Source organism: Oxyura jamaicensis, chromosome 1 (assembly GCF_011077185.1).
Source record: "Oxyura jamaicensis isolate SHBP4307 breed ruddy duck chromosome 1, BPBGC_Ojam_1.0, whole genome shotgun sequence".
NCBI classification, from domain to species: Eukaryota; Metazoa; Chordata; class Aves; order Anseriformes; family Anatidae; genus Oxyura; species Oxyura jamaicensis.
The window spans coordinates 51,136,273-51,155,406 of NC_048893.1; the positions used below are offsets into that span (position 1 = coordinate 51,136,273).

General features: G+C 34.9%; 1 protein-coding gene across 1 annotated transcript in view; it reads right to left on the minus strand.

Annotated features, from left to right (window-relative positions):
- Positions 1 to 12,145: 12,145 nt before the first annotated feature.
- Positions 12,146 to 19,134, minus strand: part of TMTC2 (transmembrane O-mannosyltransferase targeting cadherins 2) — a 254,224-nt gene continuing 247,235 nt past the window's right edge. Inside the window, exon 12 of the mRNA XM_035338266.1 lies at positions 12,146 to 13,648. Coding sequence (XP_035194157.1) covers positions 13,469 to 13,648 — 180 coding nt within the window. The 3' untranslated portion in view covers positions 12,146 to 13,468. The remainder of the gene's footprint in view (positions 13,649 to 19,134) is intronic.

The window sequence follows — 19,134 nt, forward strand, 5'->3', positions numbered from 1 at the left end:
GCTCATTATAATTCCTCTTTTTCCTCTTTTTCTCGTTTCCTTTTTTTTAAAAAAAAAATGTAGAATGGATAGCATGGTCAATAACAAGAAAAACTCAGGGGTCTCAGGTCTGGATTTTGATTGTACATATGCTTACACGACTCCACTTTACTTCGGTGGAATTTTTTTGGAATTACAGCAATGTGTCCGAGATTATAGTGAGACCCTATGATTTTTCCAGCTATGAAAACATAATATGTGGGTATTTTAATTGAATGCAATGAGTGTAGGTGTTATTCTTTCCTGTAACAGGTAGATAGTTTTCAAAAAACTTGCACATCTAATCCATATTACAGCACTAGGTTGAAAAACAGATATGGTAGAGTGGTCATTTTTCTTATGTTTCTTTAACATGTTCTCATGTGACATTGTTTGTCCTATTCCTCCTATTAATGATGAACTGAATTATGCACGACTAGCACTTCTCTGACCAGGTTCAAATGATTTTTGTATTCTAGTTAGTGACCCTGCTAACCTCTTGCTTTTCCCAACCTAACTCCTGTATTTCCCGTTTGCTTTCACTGGATTTCCTTGAGTTCAACCAACATGGAAAATTTATATTCAGAATAGGTTTTCCCAGTCCTCTGCTCTATGTAAGAATATTTTTAGTGAGACCCTCCAAAATCCTATGTTTTTGAAAGGATAGAGATTGCATATTCTAGAGTATTGTGATCTGTTACATTAAGAACCATGAAAGGCCTGTCAATAGATCCAATCATTCCAGCTTCTCAGATGGAATAACTTTATGCTGTAAGCATGAAAGACATCCTCTGATTCCATTACAGAAGTGACATAAACAAAATGAACTTAACGATTTGTTTTATCATCCATCTCAAACATAATTCTAGGTCTGTCTAGGGCCAGGCTCTATCACCTCTACTCATGCTAACATGACCAAAAAGTAGATTCTTGCTTTCAGTATTAGGATAGTTTTTAGAGAACAACTAACATATACTAAAAGTCTATGAACAAATATTTAATCACATGAAATGTGAAATGATTAAGCTTCTTGCATTTTGGCCCAGTTAAACTAAATTAGCCCATTTTTGATGTGACTACTGACAATGGCTAAGCCTCATGTGACAGATATCCAGCAATAACCACAGTAGTTGAAGGCACATTATGGACCTGTAAATTAACATAAAGTTTGTGTTGTTCTTGTTCTATTTATTATTTTTATTATAATAATAATAATTATTATTATTATATTTTTTTTAGGAGAAATAAATGCAGACATTGTTTTTCTTGTAACGTGGCCCTGAAATATATGACCTGTGAGCTTCTGGCACCAAGATGTCTATTTTAAGACTAGCAAGCAAGTTTGTAATTAAAGGTGCTATCATTATTGGGCTTGAGATTTTTGGGTAGGTAGCTTTCACGTTTCAGGTATGCATGTCTAATAGTGCCACAAGAACATTAAGCCCTGATGCTTTAACCTGCATATAAACCCACCATGTCCAGGGCACAGACCAGCAGGCCAGAAGGAGAAGCTGTGTGACTGTGAGAGCCAGGTGCAAGTTCAGCCACTGAGACACTGAGAGGCAATCTGCATGAAAAACAGGGATTAACCCTTCCATTTTTTCTTTGAAAAGAAAAACTCCATCAATGTATAATATTAAAACCAAAGATTAGATAAGATTAAAACATTTCATTTTGCATTTTTCAAACAACAAAACCAAAAGCTACCTAATAAACAATACAAATTATGTTTCACTCATTCCTCATCTGAATCTTTCAACTGAGTTGATAAATGGTTTGTTTTGCACTAGACCGTAAAAGTGGAATCTGCCAGTCAAATGGTTGATATTGTGGCAAAAAGGGCTTGGCAAACAATCCTGTGTCAAGAGCGGGGAGATGAGGCTGTTAGAAAAACCAGGGAGGGAGATGATACCTTTAGAAAAATCAGGAGAATGTGCAAGTCTCAGCTATGGCATGGGTGGTAGAGCCAATCAGCAAAGAAAAGAAATCAGCGCAGAAAAACATGTCCATTACTGAAGCTCTTTTTGGGTTTTCTTTGATAAATAATTTTTTGTTGTTGTTGTTGTTGTTTAATTATTAGTATTATTTTATTTTATTTTATTTTAAAAGTTAATATGCAAACCACAAAAGGATTAGAGTTTCAGAGGAAAAAGTTGTTCATCAAGTTTGTGACAGAAAACTAATTACTAACATACAAGAGCTGTTATAAGTAGACTTTACAAAAGGAAAAATAATAGTAAAGAAGATTAAATGTCCATAATACCTTCATTCTCATGAAGTAGCACAATTCTTTGTTCTGTACCAAATAAAATCTGTCTTTTTTAATGTTAACTGAAGATAACAGAAACCCCCATCATTTCAAGAGGTTTGGGATTTTTGGGGGATGATATTTGCATTTTTATTTTTCTTCCCTTTTTGTGTTTAAATCACACAGAATAAACTGAGACTTGTCAGAAAAAACTTTAGAAGTTACAGTTTCACTTATGTTTCACTAAAGCACAAATAAATTTTAGGTTGAGATTCCTTTCCTCCCTCCCCACCCACTTTGATTACTTGGCTTTGTCCTATCAATCACAGTTATGTTCCTGCCACAATAATTACAGTTTTTAATCAATTTTCAAACAACATTGCTCAGTGGACCATGAAGTTGAAGTCAACCATAAGAGAGGTCATACTGAAAACAACCAGAAATAATGCTTTTTTTTGTAGATTGGGAGGAGGGTTTATACACAGAAAAGACGGAGAGACCACCTCCTTATCAGGCCTTAACATTCATTTGGTACAGTGCAAATAATTATAATTGTACACTTGACAAACTGAAACGTGATTTAATTCTCAGCTGGATGTTGCCATTATAACAAAAACTCTCTAGGCACTTGGAGGGGATATATCTCCAAATAAATTGTATTTTCCTCAACACACACACACATAATCCTTTTGCATAGTGTTCCTGTTATAATTTGATAATGTGTCCTTGCACTGTAAAACAACAGCTCACTGTATTAGCAGCCTGCACTTGCTCTGCACCAGCACCGATGCTTTAAAGCAACTTCATTATCTTGATGCTTTTAACACGACTTCACATTGCCTGAGTGAAGGAGTAGGCTCTAACAAAAAAAAAAAAATAGAGTGTACTCAAGATGTTTCTGTACACTGTATGTCTAAGAACAATTTCTGTTGTGCTAGGAGATCATAAAAATCATCAGAGGAACCACCATATAACGTGAAGTACTTGTGCCAGTTACCGAGTCACTCAAGTCAATGACAAAACTTTTCAATTTCAAGTGGGACAGGATTTCTTCTGTTAAAGCAAAGTAGGCAAAAAGTAGGGGCACATTGACAGAAAAGCTTCTGAAACTGTAAGGCAACAAGATCTGTTGGTAGGGAACAGGCACAAGCAAGAAGACCCTTGAGAAGTTTCCTATTTAAAATATCATGATCATGTATTTTTTTTCCAGGTTTGTCACATAGAGTGCTACGTCTCGTTCTGTTTGGGTTTTGTTAGTAATCAAAACTCCTGTCTTTGAGAGAGTCTGATTTATTGCCCACTGATTTTCAAAGTACCACCAAGACAGAAGCAGCTGGTAGAGGAAATTACTGCCAGAAAAGTATCAACATATTAAAGCATTTATTTAAAAGACATTACTATCTGGACTTCTTCCAGCATTTCATTATTTCAAACACAGGATATACTGTATCTAATATGGAAGAATTAAGCTAATTATTCTCGCCATTGAACTTTGCAGCAAGTAAGACTGTAGTGTATAAAAAAATTAAAAAATAATATGAATCAAGAAGGCTCATAAGGCTTAGTTACACACGCAGAGTTATTGTCCCCCTTGTAACAGGCCTGCTCTACATGTTCATAATAATCACTTATGCTTAATTTAACAGATGGTTGGAACTTGTACAATTCCTCTTAAGAGGTATGGTTGTATCATTCCCACAGTTGAATGAAAAGTAGAAATCCAACACTGAGTGATGCTGCTTACCCACTGTATGTCCATCTACCATTTCTACAGCTTTCTCAGTCTCTCTGATCGGAACTGCATGAGGCAATTTTACATTTTAAGTATTGCTGACTTTTTCTTCTAATTTAAGAGGTAAAAAGGGAGGTGCACATTAGAAATCTATTAACCTTACAAGCAAGTAATTTGTTTAAAAGTGAGATTGGCGTACCCTGCTATTCTTACTTATAGTTCCCTGAACGAGGCAGAAAAACTAATTACTTTTATTTATACAGTCCCATTAGAGTACAAAGTACTTCACAGCCAAATAGGAGAAACAAATCACTGCTCTCAGGACAGTGCTGTCTGCAATGAATATAGCAGGGCAAGCAGGGACAATAGCCAAAGGCACAAGTGAGGTTATGGGAAGACGAAGGTTAGGGAAGTTTGGGAGATGATCTCTTCATCTTGTCACTTCCAGAGATTCTAAGGAGGAAACAGCCAGGATAGATGTGACAATTTGGGATTTGCTAAAACATGGCGTGCAGTCCCAACAAAAAATGCTGAGAGACCAAACATCACTCAGTATTTTTGCAATAAGAAGTAAAAATGGAACAAGTAATCTTCTACAGAACAGCTTCCCACATTGTCTGTCTGGCTTTATTTATTTATTTATTTATTTATTTATTTATTTTCCTACAGTAGTAAAAATTGTTCCTAGGAATGGTGTTAAAAAGTAAAAATAATAAAAAATATACTGTATTAAAGGGATGTTCTTCCTTTTGTTTTCCCATTAAATGCCTTCTTTTCTGCAGTTTATGTTGAACTTCAGTTTTAAAAGCCCATGTTTTTGCATCTCATGGCACTTTTCCTAGTTAAATCAATGTGTTATCAAAACCTGAGTTAAAATGACTTGTTTTCATACTAAATTTTCAGATATGCTTTCAGAAATATGGTCTTTCTTCCAAACCCCCCTCCCCGCCCCCTCCCCCTCCCCCCCATAGGGATTAAAACCAAGGAACAAAAGCCAAGAAACACAGAAACACATCATAATACCCTAGTGAATGAAGACACTTGGTTCAGGTACACATTTGATCTACTGCATGCCTTTGCAAGGTGGTATAATACATTAAAAAAAAAGGGGGGGGGGGGGGGCTTTAAATTTGCACATTTTGTTTATAAATGCTTTCAAAGTATTTTGGTATGGTTTAGCATTTGCATGTTGTGTCTGTCAGGCCTAATGAAGTCATAGAGATTCCACCTCCGCAAAGCAAAAATTCCCATAATCGAAATGGGTGGTCCTTTTCATATTACATTTTTAAAAAATAAGCTAGATGAAATCCGTGCATGGCTGCCAATTTGAATTTTTCGCTCTCTCCTGCCTCACTGACTGGTCACCAGGGAACCATCAAGGTCCAGGCTGTTTCACCCAGCTCAGCTTCTCCCTATGGTCAATTAACATTCATCCAGCTTCTAAAGGTACTTACAGTAGAACTCACTCTTTCACAATCCCTATGAACCCTTTCCAGTGTTATTTCCCCCCAGTCCTTAGCGAAAGGAAGAAAAATGCATTATTTGAGAGAGAGAAGACCAGAATGCCTATTATTTTTAAATTTTTCCTTCCAAACTGTCACCCTTCACTACTGAGCAAGGCATTTTATTTTTTTATTATTTTTTAAACTTGTACTCTTACACAAATGAATAAACTAAGGTTTTACCTAACAAAGACTTTATGAAAGATCTGTAAAGCTGCTTTGACAGCATCGTGCAAGTTTTCTGTTGAAATATCATAGATTTTATTCCTCCTGCTTTTAAATGAAAATATTTAAGCAGGTTGCCATCTTATGAATTACTGGCCATAGTCTGTTCTAAGCATACTTTGCCTATAAAAGATCACATTGCCACATACATGCAAGAGACAAGGCAATCAGAGAGCCCAGACATACCAGCCATTTGAAGGTTATTTGAACATTTCACAAGCCAGAAAGCCTTGGCTGCAATCATTCAAATGATGGAGAAAAAAAAAAAAAAAAAAAAGACAAAGATGTGATTCCTTTACAGCACTCCTTTTTGAGATGTGGTGTACTGTGGGTGTTCCCAGGTGCGACCTTCATAAACCTTATGCATTACATTCAGAAATGTACTTGACCTTCCTTCTCAGATGTGTTCACCTGGTTAGAGGATTAGCAAAATTATGGTAAACATCATCATATGCTGCAGTTGGCATAAGTGTGGTGTGAAGATCCTTTTTCATAATCTTGTGCTGCTTCCAGGAAAACATGCAAGATATGCTCCACAGTTTCATCTGGATTTGTCTGGGCCCATGAGCATGCTTCATTTTTCTGTGGAAAACTATGTGCCTTGTACAGTTAATTGTGTGTTTATATGGAAACAATGGTTACAAAAAAAAAAAAAAAAAAAGGCAACTAAATAACTAAACACAAGCACAAGCCTTCTTGCTTGTCCTTATTATTTTTTCCTCAGAATAAAAGAAATATAAAAAAGATTACCTCTATGATGATGTCTTTTATTAGTAATTTCTCAAATAAATTTGAGAAAGTATTTCAAATATAATTCAATTTATAGGCACAATTAAATAATGCTCAGTAATTGAAATTATTACATAAAATAAAGTAAGTAAACAGAAAAAAAAAAAAAGATAGAACTTTAACCTTAAATCATTATTACACTGCTGAATATAAAAACTATTTGAGTAAGCTGTCTGTAAATCGAGACATTAATTATTATATTTGCAGATGCTACAGCTATAAAAATTTAGCCCATCTGAAGAATTTGCTGCAATACATCTTTAAACCACCTATAATTCTTACAAAAATGACAGGCAGCAAAGGTGGAAGAGAGATTTGGGTGAAAAAGGTACTCTCTTACTAGACAAGCTGATAGAATAAATAAAAAAAGGTGGACAAGATTTTTTTTCAAGTCCCAGATATTTCTATCAAGTCTTAAAACTTTTATTTGTGAAAGACTTAGACTTAGTCTAGATGTAAATGGTCCATAGTTTACAGTTTTTGCTAAAAAGCAAAATGAGTTTTATATCTTTCTAACTTCTTTGGCACAAAACTGATGTAGAAGCTCAATTGACACACAGAACTGTTCTCTGCCTTAGCTTCAGGGAAAGTAGTTCCTCTTTTAGTTTCTAAATCATTCACAAAACTAACAAAGGAGAAGAGAGAGGGGAGAAAAAAATAATCTGTGCAACAAGAATAATTGTCTGCATCTATTGTTTGATAACAATAACCAGGAGACTTATTCCATAAAACAAACAAACACACACACACACACATAAAAGAGAAAACACAGGTTTAGTTATATAGCTAAAAGATGAGTTGACACATATAAACCTCACAGAGGAACTACATTTCAGAGGAGGACGAAATAGGAATTAATAGATTATTTTTATGACAGACACTAGCTTTGCTCTTTCAGTGAGTTTTAAGACATGAGTGTCATTTGTAGAGTTAGAGTTCTCTGTTGTTATTAAGTTTGTATATTTAAGTAAAATAATAATAATCCAATTCTTAAAGACTTTCTTCCATTAAGGAGCAGCAAAGGGGAAAAAATCTATGAAATGGTGGCTGAGAAGAAAGAAAAGATCCAACTCTGCAGAAGAAATAAGACATTTTCTCTAACATCCTATATATTTATGTTGCCATGTAGAAATATTCACTGCCACAAGAAGAACAATGCAGAATTCCAGAAACTGTGGGTGTGCAAAAGTGATTCTTTGTTTTAATGATTGGCTTTGCATATTGGATGGAAACCAGAAGAGGGAATTTATTTAATATAAGGAACAATACTCTCTACTACACTCATGTACTGTAGAGAAACTTATGCTTGTGGTTACAACAAACATGTCAAAATAATACTTAAATCTGTTCTAAGTAAAAATATTTTCTCATTGTAATAAAGAAATATACTGGGTAAACAGGAACATCTGTTTTCAAGAAAATTAGAGACAAGATAAAATATATTTCTCCAGAAAAGGACAAAAAATGCTTTGCTTATAGGAACATAAAACTCTAGAGAAGAAACAAAGACTCCCAAATACTCTCTACTTTCTCGGATTTCCTGGTGTACCAAAACACTGCACTATTGGTTGGAAATATGTTCAGCTAGGTTAAATCACTTCTGAAATCAAACCTAAACTCAAGATCATCTGTCAAAGCCAAATTCAATTTCTGCTTATCTTGAAACAGTCGTATCTGTGGCTTAAACTACTCAAACCCTGCAGGAATACTACTTCAGAGTTTCAGAAAATAAAAATAAAGAAAAAAAAATAGTGTAAAAATAGAATGGCAGCACCTAAGGGAGCAGTGATGCAAGGATTATGCTCAAGTTCTATCAATTAAAAAAAAAATACTGTTCTCACTGTACATAGCATCCACACCTGCTTCTTCAAAAGGAAATCTTCAGGTTTTTTAAACATAAATGTGCTCAAATGCACACTAACTGACAGAGATTTATAAACAAAAATACTGACCTTCAAACCTTGCACAAATATCTGCAAGCTCAATAATCTAAGTAAGTCAATGCAATTACTATGCCGCTGAAACCTGATTCAAAATGACTATTTAGCAAACATGAGAGATTTAATCTGTTTTACCTTATAACTTTCTAGAAGGTCCACTCTGATGTTTCTGCCCTTCTTAAATGCTTCTTCATATGTAACCTCCAAAGCTGTCTGACTCTGCAAGGGTGATACTATCAAAGAGCCAGTGCACCATGACAGGGTTAGTATGATAAGAAAAGAAAGAACAGAAGGGAAAGGGAGAAACATCAATTTGAACTTTGAACAAATACGCATCCATAAAGTTTTTCTAATCAAGTGGCATATCTTCAGGTGTGCGTTCCATCTTTCATGTTGAGTATGTCCTCAGGTCTGTTGTATCTTCTTTCCGAGGTCAGGATTTCTGGTTGGTAATGTTTGGTTTTGAGTTACTGTTATTTTTCCCCCCACTGATGCATACCCTTTCCTTTAGTTTATCCTGTTATACATTGATCTTGAGTCTCCCTCTTTGTTGTTGGAATAAAATCCGTACTCTAAAATTCTTACTAATTTCCATAGAAATATTTGCATCACCTCCCTGACACTTCCTACTCCACCCCCCTACATAACATGATATATATTCTCTTCTTTAAAACTCATTCTTCAAATGTTACACTAGTGAACTTCAGAGAGATTAAGCATTCAATATCCATGTGAAGCAAGGCAGGGTTTTTCAAACTGTGGGGCCAATCCACCTGAGAGAACCTGCATAACATCTGAATGGGGGTCTCAATTTTAATCAAAAAGGACCTGAAAAACAAGTTTCAAAAAGATAACTGGTTACACGTAATTCTCTTCAGAGTTCTTGCAATTTCTTTCTAAATCACTTTAGATTTTCCCACTTAAATCTCTCCCGTGCAACCCTTAGGGATGCAATAAAATAAAGAGTAGTTCAGCCATCACTAACTGTTCTCACACGTGAACTGGAGACAAAGATTCTCTCCTGCTGCCTGCATCCACTCCTTGTGGTCAAAGCTGCTATGGGAATGCTTGCACCATGAGCCATGTTAAGAGTACCAAGCCAGATCCAAATGAGCTGGAGTATTAATGTTTACTGACATGTTTACTGACATAATTTACTGACTTACCGTTATACTAGCTCAAACCCCAGAAGTAATACAGCTATCTGTGCCAGCTGCAGCGAGCAACTTCAGATGGGCCTGTATAACACATCAGGTTTAAAAAGCCACCTCATTCTTCCTGCTTAATTACCGCTGCATGGAGCTGCTGTGTGCCTCCCTCAGAAATGGAAATGCCATCAGATATCTGTTACCTGAAAAGCGTGATGTTTGGAAGAACAGGCAGACATAACAGGGTCTCACAGAGAAGGATTTAGGGATAAGATTGCAAAGCAGGATCTCAAGCACCTTTTTAGGCTGTTTCTATAAGAAAGGAGTGACACAGATCAGATTATTCTTTGCATACTCTGCATACACCATATGCCATTTCATCAAAACCTACTCAGGCAGGGAATGACCATGTCGGAATGACCATGTCTCTCTAATGCTCTACTCATGACCATCAATGTTTTTCAATTGTAGAGCAAATCCATCAATGCATAAGACCTGAATGCAACAGAACTAGGTAGGTAGCAGAACATCAGTGTTAGTTCCGTTTAACTAAAAGGACTCTGGGCATAAAAGATGAAAGGGAACCACATCACTTCATAACATCTCCTGTGTAAAAGAAGGAGTAGATTTAAAATTGTTCATATAACACTACAGCATCAGAGAAAGGTGATCTCAAACACTAAAAAGTCCATGTATCTAAAGCCAAGTCTTCTTCCCAGTTTTTGTAGCCAATTATATATTCTAGAAGCATATTTACTGAGGTCATATTTGTATGTCAATACAAAAATAAATTATAAGTAGAGCTTATTCACTAGCTTTTATTCCCATACAGTTTAGAAAGAACATTCAAAATTAGCAGTTACCATACGCTCTTGGCTAGATTTATACGTAGAGATATTCAGAAATGCTTCCAGAGAACCTTTTGAAAATATCAAATTAATAATAATTGTAATAGAATATAGAAAAAAAACACACAGCTACAATAGATTTTTACTCTGTTTAAGCTATATAGCTCTCTCATGCCTAACTCACTAATGGAGAATAATAAGAATTAAAAAAGAGTTGCTACAGTAACAGATAAAGGAATGCACAATGTATTAGTTATCAATGCTTTATTATTGAAAACAAAATTGAAATTCTCTTATCTGGCACATAAACAATTATTTCTACAAAAAAAGGAAAGCCTACAAATCTGATAATTTATACAAATAACAGTTTTTCAAAAATAAAATTTTTAATTTAGTAAACTTGTCTTGTGCTCTTCTATTTTTAGCACTGTCTGCAATAATCCACCATAAATCCCTGAGCAGAGAGACATATTCTAAACATGTTTCAAATTTATCCCAAACGAAGAAAGTTATCAAGCCCAGACCTATATTTAAAAATGTATTCAGGGACATTCTTGTTAAATTTAAGCTAGTCTTTTTTTTTCTCTCTCTTTTTTTTTTTTTTTTTTTAAAGAAACAAGCAAAAACACAAGCATGATACTGCATCAAATGAGTGCTCCCCCCTTCCCTCTTGTGTGCAATGAATACAAGTTACTAAACAAGAATGAGTAAAAATTGAAGGACAAATAACATAGTGAATGAATGGTTAAGACCTAGAAGCCATCGAAGTTGATGGCTGTTGAGCAAATAAAGCTGCAAGATACCACAGTTTTATACTGGGTTCAGTCACAGGTTCTATCTGATTTATTTCTATTATTTTTTTCCAGAAAAACAGTAAAGGAGGATAATAAGTTCAGCTACTATTGTGTTCTACCACTAGTTTCAATGATAAAGTAGAAATTCAACTTTTGACCCTTCAATTTTGCTTTTCCAGCCAAAACGTTATTTGAGAAAAATTTGACACATTCCACAAAACCAAACAATCTTGCCCCTCTGGCCCTTCTGGTAGACAATTGTGAACTTAGCAATATGATATTTTAGTGAGCAAGAGGAAAGAAAAGGAAACACACACTACTACATTTTCTTACTATACTGACTTTGAAACAGCTGCTCCTCAATCTATTTCAACACAGATTTATATCCAAGCTTAAGTGGAGAATCATCAAGAAGAGTAACTCAAGTGTCCCCTTTCCCATTAGGTACACATACAAAGAAAAAAAGACAAGGAAAACAAAATAGAAGAAATAGTAATACTTAAAGACTACTGTGTTAATGGCAGGTAACATTGCTGCAGTCAAGTAATAAATAAATAAATACAGCAAAGTATTAATTTTTATGGTTTTGTTGGAATGGTGCTCAACAGTTAAAAAAACATCACCACCAACAAAACTTTATCAGTAATAAAGAGTTTTTAGCAGAAGATCCTGAAGAAGCTTCAGTTCAAGGTGCTATACCACTTTAACATTGCATCTACCTTTCTGAAATGAACATTGAAGCAGATACCAACAGGTCATTAAATGAAATGGTACATTTTCTTATAAGCAATAATACTTATTCCAAAGAAAGAAAGCAGTTAATAAATGGCCTGGAGGAAAAAAAAAAAAAAATCTTACAAAAGTTTCAATACACTGCAATTTAAAATAAATTATTTTTACATTTATAAACTGAAGAATAAAACAGTAACTAGGCCAAATCATTCTGAACCAGAAATTAACTGAACCTCACCAGAAGCATACTTAGATATTTGACAGCTCTGCTGCTAGCACATGTCAGAATACAAACAGAATTATATTATTTGGTTAGAATCTGAATAGGTTATATGTTTTTAAAACACCACCTCTGTGAAAAGTAACTGGCAACCACTGTTTCACATTTCTCTTGACCTACGTGCGCTATTCTATGCATAATCTAATCCAGTCCCTATTTTCTAGCCTCAACAATGTATTATTACATTCCCCTTCCGAGCTGATCATGAAGTCTCTATAGCATATCCAAGCACTAATATTTTCAAATCTCACTTGGCTGAATTATTGCAAAAATATTGGACACAGAATCTAGTTTAAAGTCAATCTTATCTGACAACAATGTAGAAATATTCAAACATTTTTATCTTTTTTTCATTTTTTCTTCTTCGTAAGATGACATTCTGACCATATTCAATACCATGGCAAATATCAGTCTCATTCATATTGCTAAGTCAGGACAAATCACACTTTTGGACTCTTTCGTTGTTGTTGTTTCTAGCTTCTACATACACATATGATTTGTAGATAGAATATGATAGAATTTAGGCAATTCCTTGCTCTTCTGTTTATCCCACAGCCATTTGATTGTGCATCTCAGAATTGCAACATTTTTTAAAATAAATTGAAATAATAGATATATTCTTACTAAACCATTATGACTGTGCCATCTAAACCCAAGTGACAGGTTTTTTAAAACAAATAAGAATCGCCCATATAAACTGTGAATTAAGTGGTCTTAAAGTGAGATACAGCAGCATTAAGACAAACTGCAAACACGCTGGATTTAGTAGGCATTTTAATGAGTTACAGTATCAGCAAAATACTTTAACCTGTTATTACCACTTTTATTCCCATATGGTTTAGTGTATACTGTAAAAATTTCCTTTAGTATTTCTATGACAGTATACTTTTCAAGTACCCACACAGAAGTAAGCAATGTGGGATTTGCAGTGATTTATCAAATATGCCAAGACACCCTCTTTTGAGTGCTGTGGTTCTAAATCTTTTTGTGGGCTAACACTGAAGTCCTTCATGAATATCTGTCTCCCTTTTTATCTAGAAAAAAAAAAAAAAAAAAAAAAAAGCAGAATAGCTTCTCCTAGCAGCAATCAATCAAGATCTCTGATCCTTGCAATCAAGTCCAATGAGTTCTCCAATCAGACAGCTGTATGGAAGTTGTAGTTTGGGTTTTTAATCAATTTAAGATAAAAAAAAAAGTTCAGAGTTTTCCGTATCATATCTTGGCTGTCTTTAAACCTTGTTTCTCCATGATATTCCACAATTTGCGAAGATTGGACTGAGTGATGACATCATCAGGTTTAAGTTGAAGAGCAAGGAGGTAGTTTTCTTCGGCCTCTTTCAGTTTACCATTCAGATGCAGAATGGCTCCAAGATTCATTAAGGCAGCTGGATACTGGTACAAAAAAAAAAGGGGGGGGGGGGGGGGAGGAGGGGAAGAGAAATATTAAGAATATTTTCAGTTTTTCTTTTCAGACAATCTTCTCTGACGTAAATTATTCCCTTATGTTTGCAGACTTTTCATGGAAGCAATTTAGCAATTTAAGCAAATAGAGATAACAAGAAAAAGTTTCTGAACAGCTGCTGTGTACTTTGTGCTTTAAACAGAGAGAGCTCTGGTGTCTACAGACATAGACTTCTTTCTTTAATGAGAAAACACAGACCTCATAAAGCTTTATATGTGGTATTGTCAGCATAGCACAGTTTCCAAGAGAAAATTAAAGTAGTCCAAGAGTGGATTAAAGACAGGAATTTAATTTTAATTTAACTCATTGCCAATAAAGAGTTTATAATTGGTGGGAATAGTTAACACACTGGAACTCATCCCTTCTCTGTCTTAATTATAACTAGTAGAAAATACAATCTGTTCTCAGATTCTAAGGACGTTCAGGAGTCCTAGAATATCCAATTAGGTTCAGGATGTGGCAAGTATTCCTTAATGAATGATTGAATAAAATTAACATGGTGGAAACACTATTTTAATAACAAATATTTGAAACATTTATAACAAATCTATGAAAAAGTTCCTTACATTACTAACAAGCATTCTATCTTTAGCTAAGACAAAATGCTTGTTTTTATTTTTTTAATTCTACAATTATTCCACAACGAAATAAAAAGTTCTACATGATAATTGAACATGACTAGTTACTAGAGCTAACAAGTATTACAAGGGCAAAGCAAGCAGATTTATGAAGCCAAAGACAGCAGTCTAACCTACCTTTTTGCATGTACGTAAGGTCTTCACATGCTAGCAAGAGCACAGTAATGCTATTTGACAAACCAGTACATTGCATTTCAAAGAAAAAGGGGAAAAAGGATACTAGCAAAATTCACTATCGCTCCCCTCCTCTGGTCACTATCATTTCCAATGAGCTTCAGGAGCACTCACTTTCAAAGTAACACAATTTTGCCTCAGAGGGTGTTTCAACACAGCACTCACCGGTTTTCTGATCAAATTGCAGTACTCAAAATGTGAAGCCACATGGAAAATCAGCTTGAGACTATTAAGAGTGAGGATGAGAAATGCTCTAGAATTCCTTCAGTGAAAATAATTTCAGGAAAATACAGTAGGTGGAAGGCCAATAAAATATTCACTAGTGATGATCTCTCAGACTAATGTGGTAATGGGAAGTCGTCCTTATGAGGAAGACTTACCTATGTTCCAAACGTATCCACTAGCAAATTAAATTTTTATCTTTCTTGTTCAAGCTTCCAAAAAAAACCCCAACCCTGTAACTCATGCCCAAAACCTAAATTTTGCAGTGGAAATGTTCTCGGAAATACTTTACTTTTATGTTCTATGGATATTTCATATTTTCTCACCTTCTTCCTGCTTCTATTCACCTATTAAGATATACATCATAAAAACCGATAAGGACAGCAAGGCAACAATTTTCAGAACAAATGGTTTCCGTGTTTCGGAATTAGGCAAAACAAAATGAGTTCAACCCTCCCTATTATAACCCCCATAATGCTAATGCAGTTGAGTATGAGGATGTTACTTTTAGATTTCATTTTTCTTGCTTAACCCTGACAGATTAACTCCCTGCCCTCACCCTGAGTCAGATACTGGCTTCTACTGTAAAACAGAACAGAACAGAACAGAACAGAACAAAACAAACAAACAAACAAACAAAAAAAGCAAAACCTGAAATCCCCAGATAGATTTTATGAAGTATTTCTGTGTTAAATACTCTCCAAACTTTCTTCTTCAGTCATATTCCACATAAAGAAGGAAAACTAAGCCCTTGAAATGTAATCTTTTCTACAGACAACACATATCAGCTGCCACATTACCATAGTTTCCCCATAGCAGTGTCAGTAGTACTCACTATTTTATAATGGAATAATATACTCCTTAATTACACAAGTTCTGGGTGCTAATTGAAATGATGCAAGTGAAGAAAGATACGCAAACAGCTTCACTGCAAATGTATGGCTGTCTAAATATGCATGTATTTATTTGTTTAATTTTAGATAGGATATTTTTTGAGAGAATTTTCTCTACATTAGCATAAGTAGGATGGTCCTTACTCACTAATTTTTTAGTCATCTGACTAGAGTTTGTGAATCAAACAGCTTTTTCAAGAGTTCAGTCATTGACATCGTACTGTTTTTTCTCTCAAAATATAATTCTGTGCAGATGTATGTAGCTAGACAAAGCTTACAACAGGATAAGGATTAAAAAACTTAAACCTAGAAAAACTCATATTAAATAAGACACATGTTAAAATGTGCTCATTTCTAATTTTATAACATTCATAAACTTATTGTGTGAGAAGTAATGCAGTTTTCTCATATGGATTCCAGAATTCCTCTCCATTTCCTTCACACATCCCTGAAGATATTGTATGTGTATGGTACTAATCAAGTACTCTACAGAAAGTCGTATATTTAAGACTGTACACCTAGCTGAGAGAATTCTTCTGCCATCATGTCTTTAATTTGATACATCATTTCACTAAGGCAAACAACAAAATTATATAGAAAAAAAAAACAAACAAACAAACAAAAACTTTTAACTAAATGTGAAAATTTTCAACTTTTACTTATTATTCCTGACTTTCTGGAGACTCAGCAAATTTTAGGCCATTAATGCTCTAGGAAAATATATCCATTGCAGTGAAAATTCATTTCAAATAATGCTACAAGTTCACAACAACTCCTTCATGTTTCAGAGGAAGAAGTGCACAGGATATCTGAAAGACTGCTCCTTGACTTTTTAGGGTATCAGCCATCCCAGTATCTATGGTGTATTGTAACAGTCGCAAGAATTTTGGGCGACTGAAGGATTACACATCAGCATCATCACTCCCTGATAGCTATAAACGATGGTCTGAGGATAGAGAGCAAGAGACATTTGCTATAGTTTTTCTTCACATATATTTTGTTTTATTAAAGACAGCTGATAAAACTTTTCAGTACGTGAACAAAGGCAGCCAGCAGCTACCAGTGCAATAACTGGGGACTTGTAGCACTGTATAACAAATGACACCACCTACTACTTCAGAGACTTGAAAGGAGAAACAGGCCTTCCTTCATTTCCTTTTGGAGACAGATGCTTTACATCAGAAAAGCTGACTGGCATTTCTATCAGGGTTATAAATGCTGTCTTTTATGGTCTATTGGGAATTATTCTCTTTATTAGCATTTTTGTTGTGGTGTGTTTGTTTCCTTACTGTGTTTTAGGGGGGTATGGTTGGGGAGAGGTGGTGGGGAAAGGAATAACACTGTAATTAATGAATAACAAAATAACAAAAGGCATGAACTCAGTTGCCTGAGGTGTTTCAGGTTTAAACAGATGACCGTTCTTTCAAACTTTCTCCATACCACCAAAGAAAAGGAGAGCCATGGGGCATGTAAAATAAATAAATAAAATAAATAAACATGAATTAAATTATTCTCTAAAATGTATTATGGAATCCCCAAATAATTCAAAATAATCTGTGTAGTACTTCAGGATTACACTAATGTAACCAAGTAGCATATTGGACCCACCAATACAAAGAGTCTTACCAGCACAGTTGATGAACTAATATCTTGTTCATCATCTCTGGCTCTATGTATAGCTAATGCCATATCAGAACAACAGTCCCAAACAGAAGACAAGTTTACTCCTAAATATGCTTAAGAATTTATGGAGAGAAAAACAAATAAACAGAGTCTAGTTCAAAAACAGCTTTTACATTGTAAGTATGACCAAATAGCCAAAACACAAGCACCTAAATCTGAAATTCTCTTCCCCAAAGTTCTGCTTAAAATGACCTTCTTTGCTTGACACCACAGAAGCCACAGTGACAGATTCTGAAATGGAAATATATTTTGTTGCTGCTGAGGTAATTTTAATGAAAATCATGCCACCTTATACTCCAGTAGTATAAAAACTGCAAGCTATTTCTCACTTAGGCATTTTATAAGGTCACTGAAAAGACGTTGCCAATATTCCTCTTGCTCTTAGTAAATTACTGTAGTACACGATTCTGTAGATGTTTCAAAAACAAAACAACAACAAAAAAAAAAAAAAAAAAAAAAAAAAAACAGGACTCTTTAATGAAAACTGTAATCAGCATGGCCAACCCATCAGAAATACACAGGTTAAGTGTTTTGTTTTAACAGTGCAATTAAGGACCCTTATTCTCTTGAGTGTTCTTGTTGAGGAAAGTTTATACTTAGAGAAAGATGTCACATGTGAGCATTTCATTCCAGCACTTTGGGGTGAAAAAGAATTAAGATATTTCTCTTTGATAAGTGAAGATACATAGGTGATACAATAATGCCTGAGTAGTGAAGCAGCACAGTATTAGTTGTGGAATGGATCAGTAGGTATGTAAGCAAAGAACAGTGGGCTGTTTCATCTTATCAGTGACCATGTCACAATATGTTGTAATACCTTTTTTATCCTGCTACAGTGATGGCAAGAGTTTTCACTTGAACTTTTATTACTGGTGTTATTGCTGTAGCACAGCATAGTATTTTCTGAAGCAATCAAAATGTCAACAGCTCCTTTTTTATTGCTAAAGATAACTGTGGACAACAGAATAATTTAACGGGTGGCACTTTTGAGAGATCTCAAAACATCCAAGTAAAACCATGACCTAAGGGTTGCCCAAGATGTAAGCATACTATTTTAAAATGGGGGGTGGGGGGGAAGGGGAAGGAGAGACAGGGGACAGGTATGTAGAGAGACAGTGGCTGCCAACTGGATCCTACTCTCTACTACAAAATTCTAGAGACAAGAGTTACTCATAGAAGTAGACCTTTTCATAGGAGCGAGCTACTGTTGCCAGACAAGCCAAGTGCAAGTTATTGCTTCCAGAGATTCATGTTTTCTACCTGGTTCTCTATGCTGCTTTATCTCTTAAGAACTGCAGTTTGCATACACTCTCTCTGGTATTTTGTTCCAAACAGCACATAAATCACAACTAAAACACCTATCTCCAGTAAGCTGTCTGAGATGACAATAGTAAATAGTCTAAGAACAGATAACTTAGTGGAAAAGGCATTCTGGAAGAAGATGACAGAATGTACGGCAAAATGTTATGGATCAAAGAGAATAAAAAAGTGTAAAATTCATAGTTGAGGGAGATTTCCTGTGTCATCAGCCCAGACTGCAAAACATTCAGTTCTGTTGTAAAACAAAAACATCAGCTTCTTTGCAAACTCTCTCATAAAACGGAAGAATGCTATGCAACTCCTCCTTTATGACAGTTAAGTGCACACTTAATTGCACGTTTGCCCATGAACAATTTCTGCAAATATGCTTTTGTGTCAACAACAGCTTTCAGCTTAAATAGTGAAGATGAGAAATGGAGAGAAACACATTCTCCCTGCAAGTACTAATTTGAGTAAATATTCTGAAGAGCACAGTTTCCACAGTTG